The sequence below is a fragment of the Nyctereutes procyonoides genome, unplaced genomic scaffold (assembly GCF_905146905.1).
Source record: "Nyctereutes procyonoides isolate TBG_1078 unplaced genomic scaffold, NYPRO_anot_genome, whole genome shotgun sequence".
NCBI lineage: Eukaryota > Metazoa > Chordata > Mammalia > Carnivora > Canidae > Nyctereutes > Nyctereutes procyonoides.
The window spans coordinates 33021809-33037624 of record NW_026575132.1 but is presented as its reverse complement, the minus strand read 5'-3'; the positions used below and the strand labels follow the sequence as shown (position 1 = coordinate 33037624).

General features: G+C 39.5%; 2 protein-coding genes across 7 annotated transcripts in view; one reads left to right on the top strand and one right to left on the bottom strand.

Annotated features, from left to right (window-relative positions):
• Window positions 1–5626, bottom strand: part of LOC129522749 (mitochondrial import inner membrane translocase subunit Tim23) — a 34554-nt gene extending 28928 nt beyond the window's left edge. For both annotated transcript variants that reach the window (XM_055345096.1, XM_055345097.1), the window contains exons 1-2: window positions 5373–5626; window positions 3115–3173 (exon numbers count right to left, since the gene is read on the bottom strand). In XM_055345096.1, coding sequence (XP_055201071.1) covers window positions 3115–3173; window positions 5373–5478 — 165 coding nt within the window. In that variant the 5' untranslated portion in view covers window positions 5479–5626. The remainder of the gene's footprint in view (window positions 1–3114; window positions 3174–5372) is intronic.
• A 60-nt stretch (window positions 5627–5686) lies between these two features.
• PARG (poly(ADP-ribose) glycohydrolase) overlaps window positions 5687–15816 on the top strand; it is a 122134-nt gene continuing 112004 nt past the window's right edge. The window contains exons 1-4 of one of the 5 annotated variants that reach the window (XM_055345438.1): window positions 5687–5744; window positions 12539–12605; window positions 13211–14194; window positions 15482–15665. In XM_055345438.1, coding sequence (XP_055201413.1) covers window positions 12568–12605; window positions 13211–14194; window positions 15482–15665 — 1206 coding nt within the window. In that variant the 5' untranslated portion in view covers window positions 5687–5744; window positions 12539–12567. Of the gene's footprint in view, window positions 6175–12538; window positions 12614–13210; window positions 14195–15481; window positions 15666–15816 lie in introns of those variants that run through there. The other 4 variants (XM_055345439.1, XM_055345440.1, XM_055345437.1 and 1 more) reach the window with 4 other exon arrangements.

Sequence of the window (15816 nt, the reverse complement as noted above, 5' to 3'; positions counted from 1 at the left end):
CTGCCTCTCTCTCTGTGTGTGTGTGTGTGTGTGACTATCATAAATAAATAAAAATTAAAAAAAATTTAAAAAAAAACAAAGAAGAGTTCACTGCAGAGCAAATGCTGAATGCTATTTTTGCTTTTCACTTTTTTGGTAAAAGCAAAAATCCTCTTCTGATTTCTTTTGGCCAGCATAAACAGGTACTAGATTCAGATCTACATAATGTAGGTCTCTCATAAAAGTGGAATGATGTGGGATCCCTGGGTGGCGCAGCGGTTTGGCGCCTGCCTTTGGCCCAGGGCGTGATCCTGGAGACCCGGGATCGAATCCCACATCGGGCTCCCGGTGCATGGAGCCTGCTTCTCCCTCTGCCTGTGTCTCTGCCTCTCTCTCTCTCTCTGTGACTATCATAAATTAAAAAAAAAAAAAAAAAAAAAAAAAAAAGTGGAATGATGTGAATTTCAAAAAGTGAAGGATACTTGTACTAAATGTTCTAGCCACAGCAATTAGGCAAGAAGAAATAAACGGTATCCAAATCAGAAGGGAAGAAGCAAAATTTCTTATTTTTGTAGATAAAATGATCTTATACATAGAAAATCCTACACATGGCACTAAGAAAATATATTAGATCTAATAAATTTAGCAAAGTAGCAGGATACAAAAAAATCAACACAAAAAATTAAAAGGAAAAAAAAAGGAAAAAAAATTAAAAGGATTTCCATGTGCTAATAACGAACAATCTGAAAAAGAAATTACAAAAGCAATTCCTTTTATAATAGCACCAAAAGGAATAATACTTAGGAATGAACTTAACCAAGGAGGTGAAAGTCTTACACAATGAAAACCATAAAACCTCTTAAAAGAAATTAAAGACTTGAATATATGGAAACATACCCCATGTATGTGGGTTCGAAGACTTTATTCTGTTAAGATGTCAATACTATTCAAAAGAATCTATAGATTCAATGCAATCCCTATCAAAATACCAATGATATTTCTGCAAATAGAAAAACCCATCCTATAATAAATACAGAATCTCAATGAATCCCTAATAGCCAAAACAATCTTGAAAAAGAACAAAAAAAAAAAAAAAAAAAGAAAGAAAAAGAGAAAAGAAGAAAAATCATCATGTTCCTGATTTCAAAACTTACCATAAGGTTACTGTAATCAAAAGTGTGATGCTGACACAAAGACAGACATATAGACCAATGAAACAAATTACAGAACCTGGAAATAAATCCTCACATATATGGTCCAATGATTTTGTTTTGTTTTTAAAGATTTTATTTATTTATTCTTAAGAGGCAGAGAAAGAGATGCAGAGACATAGGCAGAGGGAGAAGCAGGCTCCATGCAGGAAGCCTGATGTGGGACTCCAGGATGATGCCCTAAGCCAAAGGCAGATGCTCAACTGCTGAGTCACCCAGGCGTCCCTGATCCAATGATTTTGAACATTCCAAGAGAAAAGACACTCTTTTAACAAATAGTGCTTTAAAAATTGGATATCTATGTAATCAAATGAATTTAGATCATTACCTAAAACCTAATACAAAAATTAAATGGATCTGAACTAAATGCAACATCTAAGACCATAAAACTCTTAGAAGATAACATAGGGGAAAAGTTTTGTGACACTGGATTTGGCAATGACTTCTTGGATCTGACCATAAAGGCACAGGCAACAAAAGAAAAAAAGAGAAAAACTGACCTCTGTAAAATTTAAAGAATTTTGTGCCTCAAAAGACAGTATCAGAATAGTAAAAAGGTAACCCACAGGATGGGAGAAAATATTTGCAAATCATGGATCTGATAAGGAGTTAACATTCAGAACATATGGAAAACTTAGATTCAACAACAATAAAGATTCAATTAAAAAATGGATAATGGATTTATATAAACATTTCTCCTAAGTATAAAACGGGCAATAAGCTTATAAAAAGATGCTCAACATCACAATGACCACCACTCTCATTACCCATTAGCATAGCTATGATTAAAAAAAAAAATAACAAGTGTTGGTGAGGATTGCAACCTTTGTGCAGTTCTTGGGAATGTAAAATGGTACAGTGCTATGGAATACAGAATGGTAGTTCCTCAGACAATAATATAAAATTTCCCTATGATCCAGTAATTTCACTTCTGGATATATAATTAGAAGAATCAAAAGGAGGATCAGGAAGAGACATTTGTACACTAATGTTCATAACAGTATTCACAAAGCTAAAATATGGAAGCAATCCAGGGACTGAGGAATAGATAAGCAAAATGGAATATTATTCGATTAATTTTATCCAGCCTTAAAAAGAAGGAAATTCTGACACATGCTATAACATAGATGAAACTTGAGAACAGTATGCTAAATGAAATAAGCCAATCACAAAGGACAAATACTGTATGATTCCACCTATTTGAGGTATTTAGTTATCAAAATTAGAGGAAACAGAAGGGTGGTTGCCATGGGATAGGTGAATGGAATGGCAGAATGAAGTTATTTTTTAATAGGTACAGTTTGTTTTACATCATGAAATGAGTTTTGGATATGGGAGGTGGTAATTCTTCCATAATATTATAAATGTAGTTAATAAAGCTGAACAGTACACTGAAAAATAGATAATATGGTAAATTTTGTTAGTATATTTTAATTTAAAAAAAAATTTTTTTTTAATTTTTATTTATTTATGATAGTCACAGAGAGAGAAAGAGAGAGAGGCAGAGGCAGAAGCAGGCTCCATGCACCGGGAGCCCGATGTGGGATTCGATCCCGGGTCTCCAGGATCGCGCCCTGGGCCAAAGACAGGCGCCAAACCGCTGCGCCACCCAGGGATCCCTATATTTTAATTTTTAACGGGAAAATATTTAATATCTTTAAATGGGAAAGAAAAAAAACCCCACCTGAGACCCCAAAAAACCTTTAAAGGGAATTAATTAATTAGTATCAGGGAGATGCAAGTCAAATCTCCAGAGTTTCCAAGGAAATAAAAATGGGTGAATGGAGACCAGAGTTAATGCCTCCAGAAATATGTATCATAGATCTGGTCAGTCTAAGAACCTGCTGTTTTTTTTTTTTTTTTTTTAGCAGTAAGATATATGACCAAACTAATAAATTCATAAAAGGACTAGCCTTAATCTTACCTGCACCAGGTATCGTGGATCCACATTTAAATAAGGAGACAGAGGGTTCATACCAGTCACTAGAAAGAAAACATCACATTGCAATGAAATTTTAAAAAGTTATTTCATTCAGTGTTAATTATGCTGTTTCTTGTGTTTTGCAATTTTGATTTTCAGGGTCACTGAATATGAAATTCTCTGCTTTTCTAAGCTTCTCCTGTCTTGTGTGGCAGTTTTAGGGGTGTCTCCTCCTGAGGTCCTCAAACCAGGTCTTGCATGAGTGGCTCAGGCTCTCATACCAAAAAGATACTGGCAATAATGTGGATCAAATAAAGTAGCAGGAAGCATAGCTCAAGTTGATTATAAAGCTAATTTCCTCTACTCTATCACAAGGATGCTTGACATCTATACAAACTGCAAAATAAGACTGATAAGAGACCAATCAATCCCATGGGAAAAACAGTGCTCAGGTTACGTATTATGCATAAATATTTTAAGGTACTTCCTTCAAATCTTAGTATGGACGGCTGCTGACAAAGGTCATTTGCTGTGGCAGGGTAGAGCATTCTTGGGTTATCACCAAAGGAATGTGGGTAAGGACAAAAGAAAATGGAAACTCTCAGAGAGCCAGATTTGAATCCCACACAACTTTGAAAATGGAAAAATCTATCCGGGAAAATAACTTTCTCACATTCTAAATTTAACTCTTGAATTCCTACGCATCTGTTGATTGTTGACAAATCTGTGAAATACCCATGACTCTAGTCTTTTCATCAACTGAAAGCCCTACTAATTCTATATTCAATATTCATCCTGAACTGTTCCTTACCACCACCCTTACTGCTATCGTTTTAGTCCAATCACTAAATCTCACCTAGGCTACAGTATGAATCTACTTAAACATACTCCTTAACTTGCTCTAGTCCCTTTGATTCATTTCCTATATAACAACTAAAGTGATTAAATCCTTACCACGGCTTATAAGACACTGCATTAATGGCCATTCCTCGTCCTCCTGATCTCATGACCTCCTACGGCTCCAATTTCCTTGCAACTTTGTAGATACACAGGCCTATCAGTTGTCCTTTAAACGTGTCAAGTGTTTTTTTTTTCCTCAGGGCATTTAGACTAACCTCTTTCCCCTGTACACCTGCCCCCCATTCCTAGCATTTGTATTGTATTCAGGTCATAGTTCAAACGTCGACATCCTCTAGCTGCTTTCCCTGACCCATTCTAAAATGGTGTGCTGCTTTCATCATTTCTCGATCTTGTTTTGATGCCTTTACATAAACTTATCACACTAACTGAAGTGTTTGTGTTACTTGGCTCACTTCAAAAGGATGTAAACTCCACGAAAGCAGCAATCATCTCTCCTTTAACCATGGGTAGTCCGGCACCCAGAAAAGTCATTGGCCCATTCCCGGTGCTCAATGAATGGTGTTCACCCTCGACCTCTTAATTTACCTTAAAATCGTAATCAAATTAATGTAACAATCCTTATCACATTAAGGAAGTGAGTGCCCTTTGCGCTCCAAAACCCAGACCTCAGGAGACTTATTATATGAAAAATGTGTTCCAGATTCAGTTTTGACAGAAATGGCACTAGGGCTCTTTTGTTCGTGAGCATAAAAGACCTGGATAAGTTGAACACGTTCTATTCATCCAGGTGAATACCTATAAAACCTGAAACTTCTGGAAGATGTATTCACAGGATCGAGGGTACAGGCAGGGTATTCATGCTTCTGCACTTTTGATCGTGTATTTTTCCTTTCTTACCTGGCTTCTTTTGAAGTGCAGTTCACTTCTCAGCTCCTCCAGGTGGCACGATTCAAATTTCTTTCTTGCCTATATTCAATATTAAATGCTTTGACCTGACGGCTACCTTTCAGTTTCGAAACACGAGACTTCGTGCTTAAAAGTTATTTCCAAGCTATTTGGAATGTACTTACTTGCAGAGCGAGGCTCACCCCTTAATCTAGAGTCAAGCACACAGCCCAAAGCACAAGGAATGTGTGAGAGGAAAGAGAAGGCACCAGGCTGGGATATGAAAGGAAGAAAAGAGGCAACGTCTCCCGAGTCCAGGTCGGACAGAACTGCTCGGCGATCCACGGCTGCAAAAACTCGTTCAATGTTGAAAGAGCGGCAGCGCGAACACACTAACTCCATCACTGGTACCGAAAGGAGTGAACGCCAGCCAACAAAAGGGCAGAGGACGCTCTTCGTCTGCAAGAGTCGCAAGAACCAGTAAGAACTGTTCACAAGCTAGGCCTGATACTTACGCGGGACTCCGGCCAAATCCGCGTGCGAGTAACTTGCCCCGCCGGCTCCGAAAAAGCCGGCCAAGCCCCCCGTGGTTTTGTTCCCGCTTCCCCCGCCGCTCTCCATGGTGTCGCAGGAAATTGCCCGTCTGCTTATCACCACCGCCTTAGGCCGGGTTCGTCTGCTCGGCCGTTGCGCCCCTGAAACAGCAGGGAGACCCGGGTTACCCCTTCCTCCTTCACACGGTGACCTTCCGGGAGCCGGTACCCGCTAATCCTTGCAGTTCCGCTTTGCGACAGTGTACGTCCCGGAAACCGGAAGCGCCTGACGGCAGCCTTCCGGTGGTGGGAAAGTGAACCGAGCCAGAATCAAAGCGGCGCATCCTGAGGCAGGTGGGGGTGCCTGTGGAAGAGGGAAGGCAGGCGACTGGCTAGGGCTTGGCTCGGGAGGCCGGCGGAGTAGCAACTGCAGAAGCAGGCAGCGGCAGAGAGGGAATGGTGCCTGGAGGCGCCGAGGAGGAGGCGCAGTCCGTCCCTCTCAGGGTTAGTGAATGAGGCTCTCCCCGCGGCCGGCCCGGGGACCGTGCGCTGCGGGTCCCAAGCATGAGTGCGGGCCCCGGCTGTGAGCCCTGCACCAAGCGACCCCGCTGGGGCGCCGCTGCAACTTCTCCGCCGGCCGCCTCGGACGCCCGGAGCTTCCCCAGCAGGCAGAGACGCGTCCTCGATCCCAAGGACGCTCCCGTGCAGTTCAGGGTCCCACCGTCCTCCTCAGGCTGCGTCCCGGGGCGGGCGGGACCGCACAGAGGCAGCTCCACCTCGCTTGGTACGTGGGGAAATAAAGAACTTTGTCCTTCGCTTCGGCCCAAACCTCATCTTGGTCTGTGTAGGGGACACAGGGACTCCATCCCTTTCTGGTCTTGTGTCTCCCAGTCTGAGGTCCTCTTGCTAAGCCACTAAGGCCACTAGTAGGGGAATGCGGCCGCATTTTCCCCGTTGGGATTGGTGGTGTGAGAAACCCCAATGAGTAGTCACTCACAAGAAGGAAAGTGGCAGTAGACTCCACCTGCTTGGTTTCCTCGGGTTTGCTGAGAAGTTGCCTTAGTCGTTAAGGAAGTCTGATTGTGTGTGTGAAACTTCAGCCTCTAGATGGAAGGAAAGCTACAAAGGTCACGACTTCTCTTGATTCAGATTCTTTGTCCTGGGGGTGCAGAGCTGTTAGTACTAGCTGGCATTGTACCTTTTTTGGCATACAGTGTTGAGTAAGAGTAATTTGGCCTCTGTTTTCAGATCCTAAAATCTATCAGGAGAGATCAAACAATTACAAGTCCACATAATAAAGGGTAATGGATATGCTGACAGGTGAGGGACATACATCATTATGGTAGGAGTCAGGAGTCTTAATCCAATCTGTGGGATTAAAGATAATCTCCCAGAAGATGAGAGAGTTTATTTTGAGGACTGAGAAAGGATGAAGAATTACCTAGAAAAGAGGAAGTAAGAAAGTGTTCCTAAAATGCAGCTGGTGCATACTGTCAGCAGGAGAGTGTGATGAGAGGTGGGGCTGCAGGGAGGTAGGCAAAGATCAGATCATACTGGAAAATAACGGGCAATGCTGAGGGTTTTGAACTTTAAGGACAATGAGAAGCTTTTAATGTGTTTTCTATAGGGAAGTGACTTCATGTACATGCACACACACACACAGACACGTCTTTCCCCCACCACCACCCCCCCCCCCAAGGCCTCTGGCTAGTGTGTAGAAAATGAAGAATGGATTGAAAGGGAGCAGAAGGGTAGGCCCAAGGCTAAAGGAGTTAGTGTAGGTGGGAGATAATGATGGTTTATACCTGGTTGTGGGCAGTAGGAAAGAAGTGGATGGTTTCAGAGAGAACGGAATATATGGGTTTGCACTTCATAAATATGTTTGTGCTGGAAATAGATTTGAGGATCCTTGGCATAAATGTGATAATTGATGCTATAGAAGTAAATTAGATTATTTAAAGCACGTAGAGAAAATAAAGGTGACCTAGGACAGAAACTTTAGGAACATCATCATCTAAGAGTAGACTGAAGAGAAGCAGCCAGAAGAGTAGGATGAAAGCCTGGCTTTTATTCTGTCACACAGGGAAGAGAGCATTTCCAAAAGGATGCTTTGGTCAACAGTGTGAGAGGCTGCACAGAGGTCAGTCTTTGGGTGAATGGTGTGAACTTAGTTCTCTCAGGACTTAGAGGCAGTGGGGAGTAGATCTCAACTAAATATTGAAGGATGAGCAGGATTTCCTGTATAGATCAAGGAGAGGAAAAAATATGCAGAGGGATGGCCTGTGCAAAGGTGGTAGGACTGGAGCATAAAATGACAGGACTGACAGGAGTGCCAGGACATGAGGCCAGGAAGAAGGGCGGAACTTCTTATGGACAAACTAGTTCCACTTCAAAGAGTTTAGACTTTATTCTGTGTTAATGGGGAGCCACTGAAAGCTTCTAAAAATGGAAATAACATTCAGTTAATATTTTGGAAAAGATGGCTTAGGTGGCCTTTGGACTTCTCTGACTGCAGTCCACCGTGTAAATTTCACTTGGTACACGGAATAAGAAATCTATAAACTGGGTAAATATGCCATTTTTATTACAAACATGTTTCATGAAATACCTATAATGTAGGAGACTTTCTTATGTTGTCTGTATCTCACTTAAGAAAGTCTTTTGTTTAAACATTAGGTTAGAGAAAGTCAAGACTGGACAAGGAGACCAGTTGCAGGAAACGAATGCCGTTGTTTAAAAAGTGATGTACCTGTTCTTTTGATATTGGTGCTCTTTTGAAGATGGAAAAGAAGGAATGGATTTGAGATTTAGGCCGTAGATTTCAGAGAACTTGGCGAAGGAGAGTGGAGGAGAGGGGCAACTGAGAGTGACCTCCAAGTCCTGTATCTGACTTATGCGAGAGGCTAATTTGTGGGCCCATTAACTTTATTTGCATATAAAGGTGGAAGAATTAGTTTCTATTGGAGGAGAGCAGTCAATCCTCAAGGTTGGATCTTTTTATTTTCTGCAGATTTTTGCAGAAGAGGAACAAAATGAGTACTTGGGCTGTACTTTACACGTGTAAATGTTTTTCTATACTGGGCACAGGACACCAATTAGAATGTTCAAGTCTAAACAAAAACTATTGTTTCAAATTTGGAATTCTTGGGATCCCTGGGTGGCGCAGAGGTTTGGCGCCTGCCTTTGGCCCAGGGCGCGATCCTGGAGACCCGGGATCGACACATCGGGCTCCCGGTGCATGGAGCCTGCTTCTCCCTCTGCCTGTGTCTCTGCCTCTCTCTCTCTCTCTCTCTCTCTCTCTCTCTCTGTGACTATCATAAATAAATAAATTAAAAAATTTTTTTTTAAAAAATTGGAATTCTTGTAATTAGTACTACTCAAGTAAAAATTAGGAACTTTGTACTTAAATTTTTCATGTATAGTTAGAGTAGGTGAAAAAAGGAAATGGGCATTCATTTATTCATTCATTCAAGATCTTCAAATTTTGTGTTATTTGCCTTCCTGGGTATATTTCTTATACTGGTTGAAATCTGCAAATCTGCATACAGGCAAAATTCAAGGTGCTATTCACATTCTGATGGGAGCTCCTCTTCTGCTTTTTATAACTACCTAGAGTTTCTCTCCCTGCTCCAGGCATGGTCCAAGTGTAGGATGGGTGGTGGTGATTACACTGGTGGTGGGGGATCCAGTTTGTCCTCCTTCCTCCATATCTTTCCTTCAGCCTCAAAGCTGTCAAAAGCATTTTCAGACCTCTTTCTTCATCTCAAAATTCCCATTGTCCATCACTCTTTGATCTCACCATACCCTTCCCATACCTTATCTTGCTGGGGGGGGGGGGGCTTTTTGTGAAATTTAGGTTTTCCTTTATAATGCAGGTGAATTTCAAAGCTTTTTGTGTCATTTGCGTGTATCAATAGCCCTAACTGATTTGCTCATTGAACATTGAGATGCACTGGTTACTGAGTGATGTTACTAATGAGATTACGTGTAAATGATGTGAAATTAAAATAAAATTGGAGAACTACTAATCTCAGTGAAAAAGAGATTGGATAGAAGTGTTGGAGAGAATACATTTGTTGAGTTTCTGCTTTGTGAGACTGAACACTACTATTTTTTCTCATTGATCTACATAAGTCTTGCAGGAGATATTTATTGTTAAACCTATTTTATATGTGAGGAAATAGAAGCTCAAAGAATAAAAATACTAGTAAGCGACCGAGTGAAGATTTTGGTCCAAGATCTGGTTTGACTCCAGATCTTGTATCATTTTTATCACCTCTTATTGCTCTTCTTTTTGTTTGCTGTGATTATTTCTAGTAAAAAAGAAAGAAGTTACCAGGTAACATGGGAAGCATAGTTTTATGTTCATTTCGGGAATAAGGGGGTAAAGTTCTAAAGCAGTCTTGTGGCGTGTTGCAAAAGAAACCTTTGAAAGCCAGAAGTAGTGGTATTGAAAAGAAAAATAGGACTCTCAGAAGAATGTCTTGTTATCAGGAAATACCAGTTCCTTATTTCTGGTTCCTCCTTCTTTATCCTTTTCAGAGGCTTCAGGAATTATAGTAGGAAACTTGAAGCTGGCAAGAGAACACATTCTCAGTTTCAGAACTGCAGGAGAACGCTACATAATTTCTTATGAAATAATGTTGTATGCAGTCTTTCGATTCTGTACAAACTTGCCTTTGTAGTGCTATGCTTCATGTGCATTATTGGATTGCATACCACTAATCCTTATATTTATGGAGAACGGTGTTTTGAACTCCACACTGACTCAAAAAGTGAATTTCTGGTTCCTTGCTGGGTAATTTGAGGATTTTCTCTTGTGTTTGATGTAATGAAATTAGAGAAAGAACTACTGAAAAGCCTTGAAATTAAGTGGTTCACCCTCTTCTGATTGAAGCTAATTTTTTCTCAAGCCTGATTTTCTATTAATTAAGTCACTGAAATAGTGGTATTTAACAAGAAATATAAAATATAATTACTTTTTTGTGATAGAAACTATTTTGAAAATGCTGATCAAAGATTTTTACTAGTTGGAATGTTTTTTAAAATGCAGTTCTTTGCATTTTATGTAAGGAATGTAAGGAATTATATGGCGCTCAAATACAGTGATAAAGCTGTTGATTTTCGTGTATTTGGAACAGCATCCGTTTTGCTCATGTTATGGTGTTTGAGGAGACATAAATAAGAGTAGAGTAAGTCTGTGACTTAAGGTGCATAGATTTTTACATTGCAGCTTGGAGAATAGTAGAGAATCTTTAAAATTTTATATTTTTATACTAAGATATTATATACATTTAATCCATAGGCAGTACAGTTAATTTTGAAAGCATGCTTGTTTTAAATGATTTTGTAAATTGTGGATTGCACTTATTTATATTGCATCTTTACTGAGCCATCAATTATACTTTTGCTATTGTCTGCTGGTCATTTTAGATACAAATTATCTACCTAATTAGATAGATAGAATTATCTCTTTGGCTTCTCAAATTTGGTATGTTCACAATTGATCTAATCATATTTTCCCCTAAATCCAGTTGTCTTATATATAGTCTACATTTTTAGTTAATGCTGTGACCATCTTTCAAGTCTCAGACTTAAAGCCTAGTGTCACCCTTAACTTCTATCATTGTAAAGTCTGTAATGACTCATTTCTCAACTTTTATTTTTTGTTCTTACAATGACTAGTTTTGGTCCTTGGCCATTAGTTCTCCAACCTGGTTGATGATCATCAAAATAACTTTTTGAAAAAATACAGATTCCAGCTTCCCTAGTGACTCCCATCATCACACATACATTGATTCAGTGGGTCTGGGGCCTGGCCCTAGGATCCATTAATTACCAGCCCCCTAATGATTCAGATGGTTTGGAAACCACTGACCTAGACCAGTAACTTCCTTTCTAGTTTCTACCATTAGAATCTTCCTTCTTGGAGACAGAACATAAAGACTCCTAACTCTGGGAAATGAACTAGGGGTGGTGGAAGGGGAGGAGGGTGGGGGGTGGGGGTGAATGGGTGACGGGCACTGAGGGGGACACTTGACGGGGTGAGCACTGGGTGTTATTCTGTATGTTGGTAAATTGAACACCAATAAAAAATTAATTTATTAAAAAAAAAAAGAATCTTCCTTCTTGCCCCTTCAGATTTGCCCTCCAGGGTATGTATCATGTATGACTGGGACCCTCCTAGATTTGAGTTCTGGGATACAGCTCTGAGTGTGACCTGAGGCTTTTTTTGTACCTCTTTTTGTGGGTTATTCAAGAACCTCTGTGATATGGTCCTAGCTGACTTTTCAATCATATTTTCGGTTGCTTTTTTTTTTTTTTTAAGATTTTATTTATTTATTCATGAGAGGCACAGACAGAGAGGCAGAGACATAGACAGAGGGAGAAGCAGGCTCCCTGTGGGGAGTCCAGTGTGGGACTCAATCCTAGGACTCGGATCACAACCTGAGCCGAAGGCAGTTGCTCAACCACTGAGCCACCCAGGCGTCCCCTATTGCTTTCTTTTTAAGTTCTTTATATTTCCCTGCCATTGGTGCCTTACAATTTTCCCTTTATGTGACTACATGTTTATTTTCAAGGAACAGTTCAATCTGTTTATCAGATTGTCCCACTTACTCCAATTCCCTAAAATAGTATTTTCTTGGAAATACCTAATTCCTTATCAGGATCCTTTTTAATACGAAACGTAGTTATGAATCAACATTTACTTAGTGTATACCAGATTGGGCCTTAAACACCTCATAATAACCCCAGGATAGATACTGTTAACTTGGAGGTTTACAAATAAGGAATCTGAGAAACAGAAAAATGATCCCTCACAAAGACACATAGGAATCCATTGAGAGAACTAGGATTAGAAACTAGGTGATTTGATTTCAGAGCCTGTATCCATTAGGTCGTACCAGCTCTTTCAGGGGCCTGTCACTTTCCACTGTGTGCCAAATGCATTTATATTTGTATTTGTATTTCTGTTTAATCTCTTAATGCTTGAGTGTGGAAGGAATGATTGATTAATCTCTTTAATTCACAGAAACTAGCACAATGCCTTACATGTATAAATGCTGCTATAGGTATTTTTTTCTTTGAAGGCAGGTATGCATAAACATAATTGTTTTGGTATGTGTCTTTTTTTTTTTTTTTTACAGTTTTCAAACAAAAGACTATTACCAGTTGGATGGACATTAAAGGAATCAAGACAACTGAATCAGAAAGGTATAGAGGTATACATGCCTATATAGAAAAATGAGTAACATGGTATATGAATGTTTTATCTTGCTTCATGCTACTTTTTCTCCTTGCTTTCTCATTTTTCTTTATTCTTTCAGTTTATAGATAATAATTTTTTAGTCTCTCAAATGCTAGAGTCTGTTCTATATACTTGACCTACAGAGATGAAAGAGACCTACAGAGTCTCTAAGATGCTTATAGTATACTGATGGCAGATGCAAAAACACATGATTATTACATAGTGTGATAAATAAGACAATAAAGGTATAAACAGAGAACAGTGGTGATTAGCATATAGAACAAAGAATTAGCTTTACCATTGCAGGAAGGCCTGCCAGGAGGTGAGTGAAGTTTAACATTTAAAGGAAGGGCAGGTGTTTCCCAGGCATAGAGTTGGGAAAAGGGGATAATAGGCATATGTGCAAAGTCATGGAGTTATGAAAGACTGTGTTTAGGTAATTGCAAGTAGTTTAATTATTGCTCTAACACTGTGGGAAAGGGGTTGAATAAGTGATATTTTTTATACCATAAATTCTTTCTATTGTATCGTAAATTCTATTGTCTCATTAGTTCTTTCTATTCTGTTGTAGTTTACATAGTAAAGAAAACAACAATACAAGAGTAGAATCCATGATGAGTTCTGTACAAAAAGATAACTTTTATCAACATAGTGTGGAAAAATTAGAAAATGTTTCTCAGCTAAGTCTTGATAAATCATCTGTTGAAAAAAGTACACAATATTTGAGCCAGCATCAGACTGCAGCTATGTGTAAGTGGCAAAATGAAGGGAAGCATACAGAGCTGCTTTTAGAAAGTGAACCTTCGACAGTAACTCTGGTACCAGAGCGGTTCAGTAATGCTAACGTTGCTCAGTCACCCCAAAATGATGATCGCAGTGATACAGATAGTGAGGAAAGTAGAGATAACCAAAAATTTTTGACACCTGTAAATTTTAAAAATGCAAAGCAGACCACAGAAGGTGAACAGGCCAGAGAAACCAGAAGCCACCAGAAGTGCACCAAGTCTTGCCATCCAGTAGAGGACTGTGCAGGTTGTCAGCAGGAAGAGATAGATGTGGTGCCAGAGAGTCCCTTGTCAGACATCGGCTCTGAGGATGTTGCTACTGAACTGAAAAATGCCAACAAATTGAGTAGACAAGAAAGTACTTTAGGAAATTCTCCTCCATTTGAGAAAGAAAGTGAACCTGAATCACCAATGGATGTAGATAATTCCAAAAATAGTTGTCAGGACTCAGAAGCAGATGAAGAGACAAGCCCAGGTTTTGATGAGCAAGAAGATAGCAATTCCTCTCAAACAGCAAGTAAATCTTCAAGGTTCCAAGCAAGAGAAGCTGACACTGAGTTGAGGAGACGGTCTTCTAAAGGAGGTGAAATTCGATTACATTTTCAATTTGAAGGAGGAGAGACTCACAGTGGAATGAATGATTTAAATGCCAAACCATCTGGAAGTACTTCTAGCCTGAATGTAGAATGCAGGAATTCTAAGCAACATGGGAAAAAGGATTCTAAAATCACAGATCATTTCATGAGAATGCCCAAAGCAGAGGACAAAAGGTAATGTTTTTCAACAAGAATATCTCCAATAGTGTGATGTATCTTTCATAATTTTGTAAGAGAGTTTAACAAAGTTATGGTTGATACTGAAGCAAAGAAATAGTTGTATTGCCTGTTAATTGTTTATGGTGAATTTAAACCTAGGTTCAAAAAGACCAGAAACAGAAAACAAGGATTAAATAAATATTGTTAATTGGCTTTTTTTTTTTTTTAAATTTTTTTTTTTTTTTTTTTTTATTTACGATAGTCATACAGAGAGAGAGAGAGAGAGAGAGGCAGAGACACAGGCAGAGGGAGAAGCAGGCTCCATGCACCAGGAGCCTGATGTGGGATTCGATCCCGGGTCTCCAGGATCGCGCCCCGGGCCAAAGGCAGGCGCCAAACCGCTGCGCCACCCAGGGATCCCGGCTTTTTTTTTTTTTTTAGTTTTATGATCTTCTTTCTGAAGTTTGCGGGGATTATCAGAATACCAAAATACTAGGTTGACAGTGGCTTCTGTTTATCCATTTTTCTAGGCCTTTGTATACTGCATTTTCTCTAATGCTCTGATACGCAGGCAGGCGTTACTGTACTCACTTTAAAAATGAGAAAACTGAAGTTTGAGTAAGAATTCACTGAAAATATAACTTGTGGGTGGTAATGCTGGGACTTAAACCCCAGTCTGTCTGATTATAAAGCTTACATTTTTGCAGTTAGCCCATGTGGAATCTTAAAGCTTACTCTCCATAATTTCTATCATGTGTGCCATAACAAGTTCACTTTGTCAAAAATTATTGTCTAGAAACCTGGGAAGTAGCTGATACTATGAATAATGACTTGGCACTGCTCATATTCTTACGTGGCCTGTTTTTTGGAAGGTGATATCTGTGTTTAGAAATTCCTTCCACAGACTTGAAAGTAAGCTTTTTAGCTTTACCATAAGTTTTATAAATTTTTCTTTTGATTATAAACACCAAGGAGAAAGAGAAGCCTGGTACTTTTTTTTTTTTTTAAAGATTTTATTTATTTACTTGAGAGTGAGAGAGAGCATGCACACACACTAGAGTGGGGTGACCGGCAGAGGGAGAGGAGAAGCAGACTCCCCACTGAGTAGGGAGCCCAAAACGGGGCTTGATCCCAGGATCATGACCTGAGCCGAAAGCAGATGCTTAACAGACTGAGCCACCCAGGTAAAATGTCCCTTAGCACATTTTAAACAATAATATTCTGGGTAAGTTTTGTACTTGTATATCTAATGAAACTTAAGTAGTAAGTGATTTGTGACTTAAACATTTGTTTTAATCTTAGAAAAGAACAATGTGAATTCAAGCATCAAAGGACAGAAAGGAAGATACTTAAATACATTCCACCTCACCTTTCTCCAGATAAGAAATGGCTTGGAACTCCTATTGAGGAGATGAGAAGAATGCCTAGGTGTGGGATTCGGCTCCCTCTCCTGAGACCATCTGCCAATCACACAGTAACTATTCGGGTAGTTATTACTTCTTACCTATAAAGAGAAAAGACTCTTATGTCTTGATTTATTATGATACTTATTAACATGAAAAACACATCAAGATATAGAAACTCCTTCTCTTTTCTGGATATATAAAGTACTAAGAAGTCTAAAGGTTGGAGAAAAA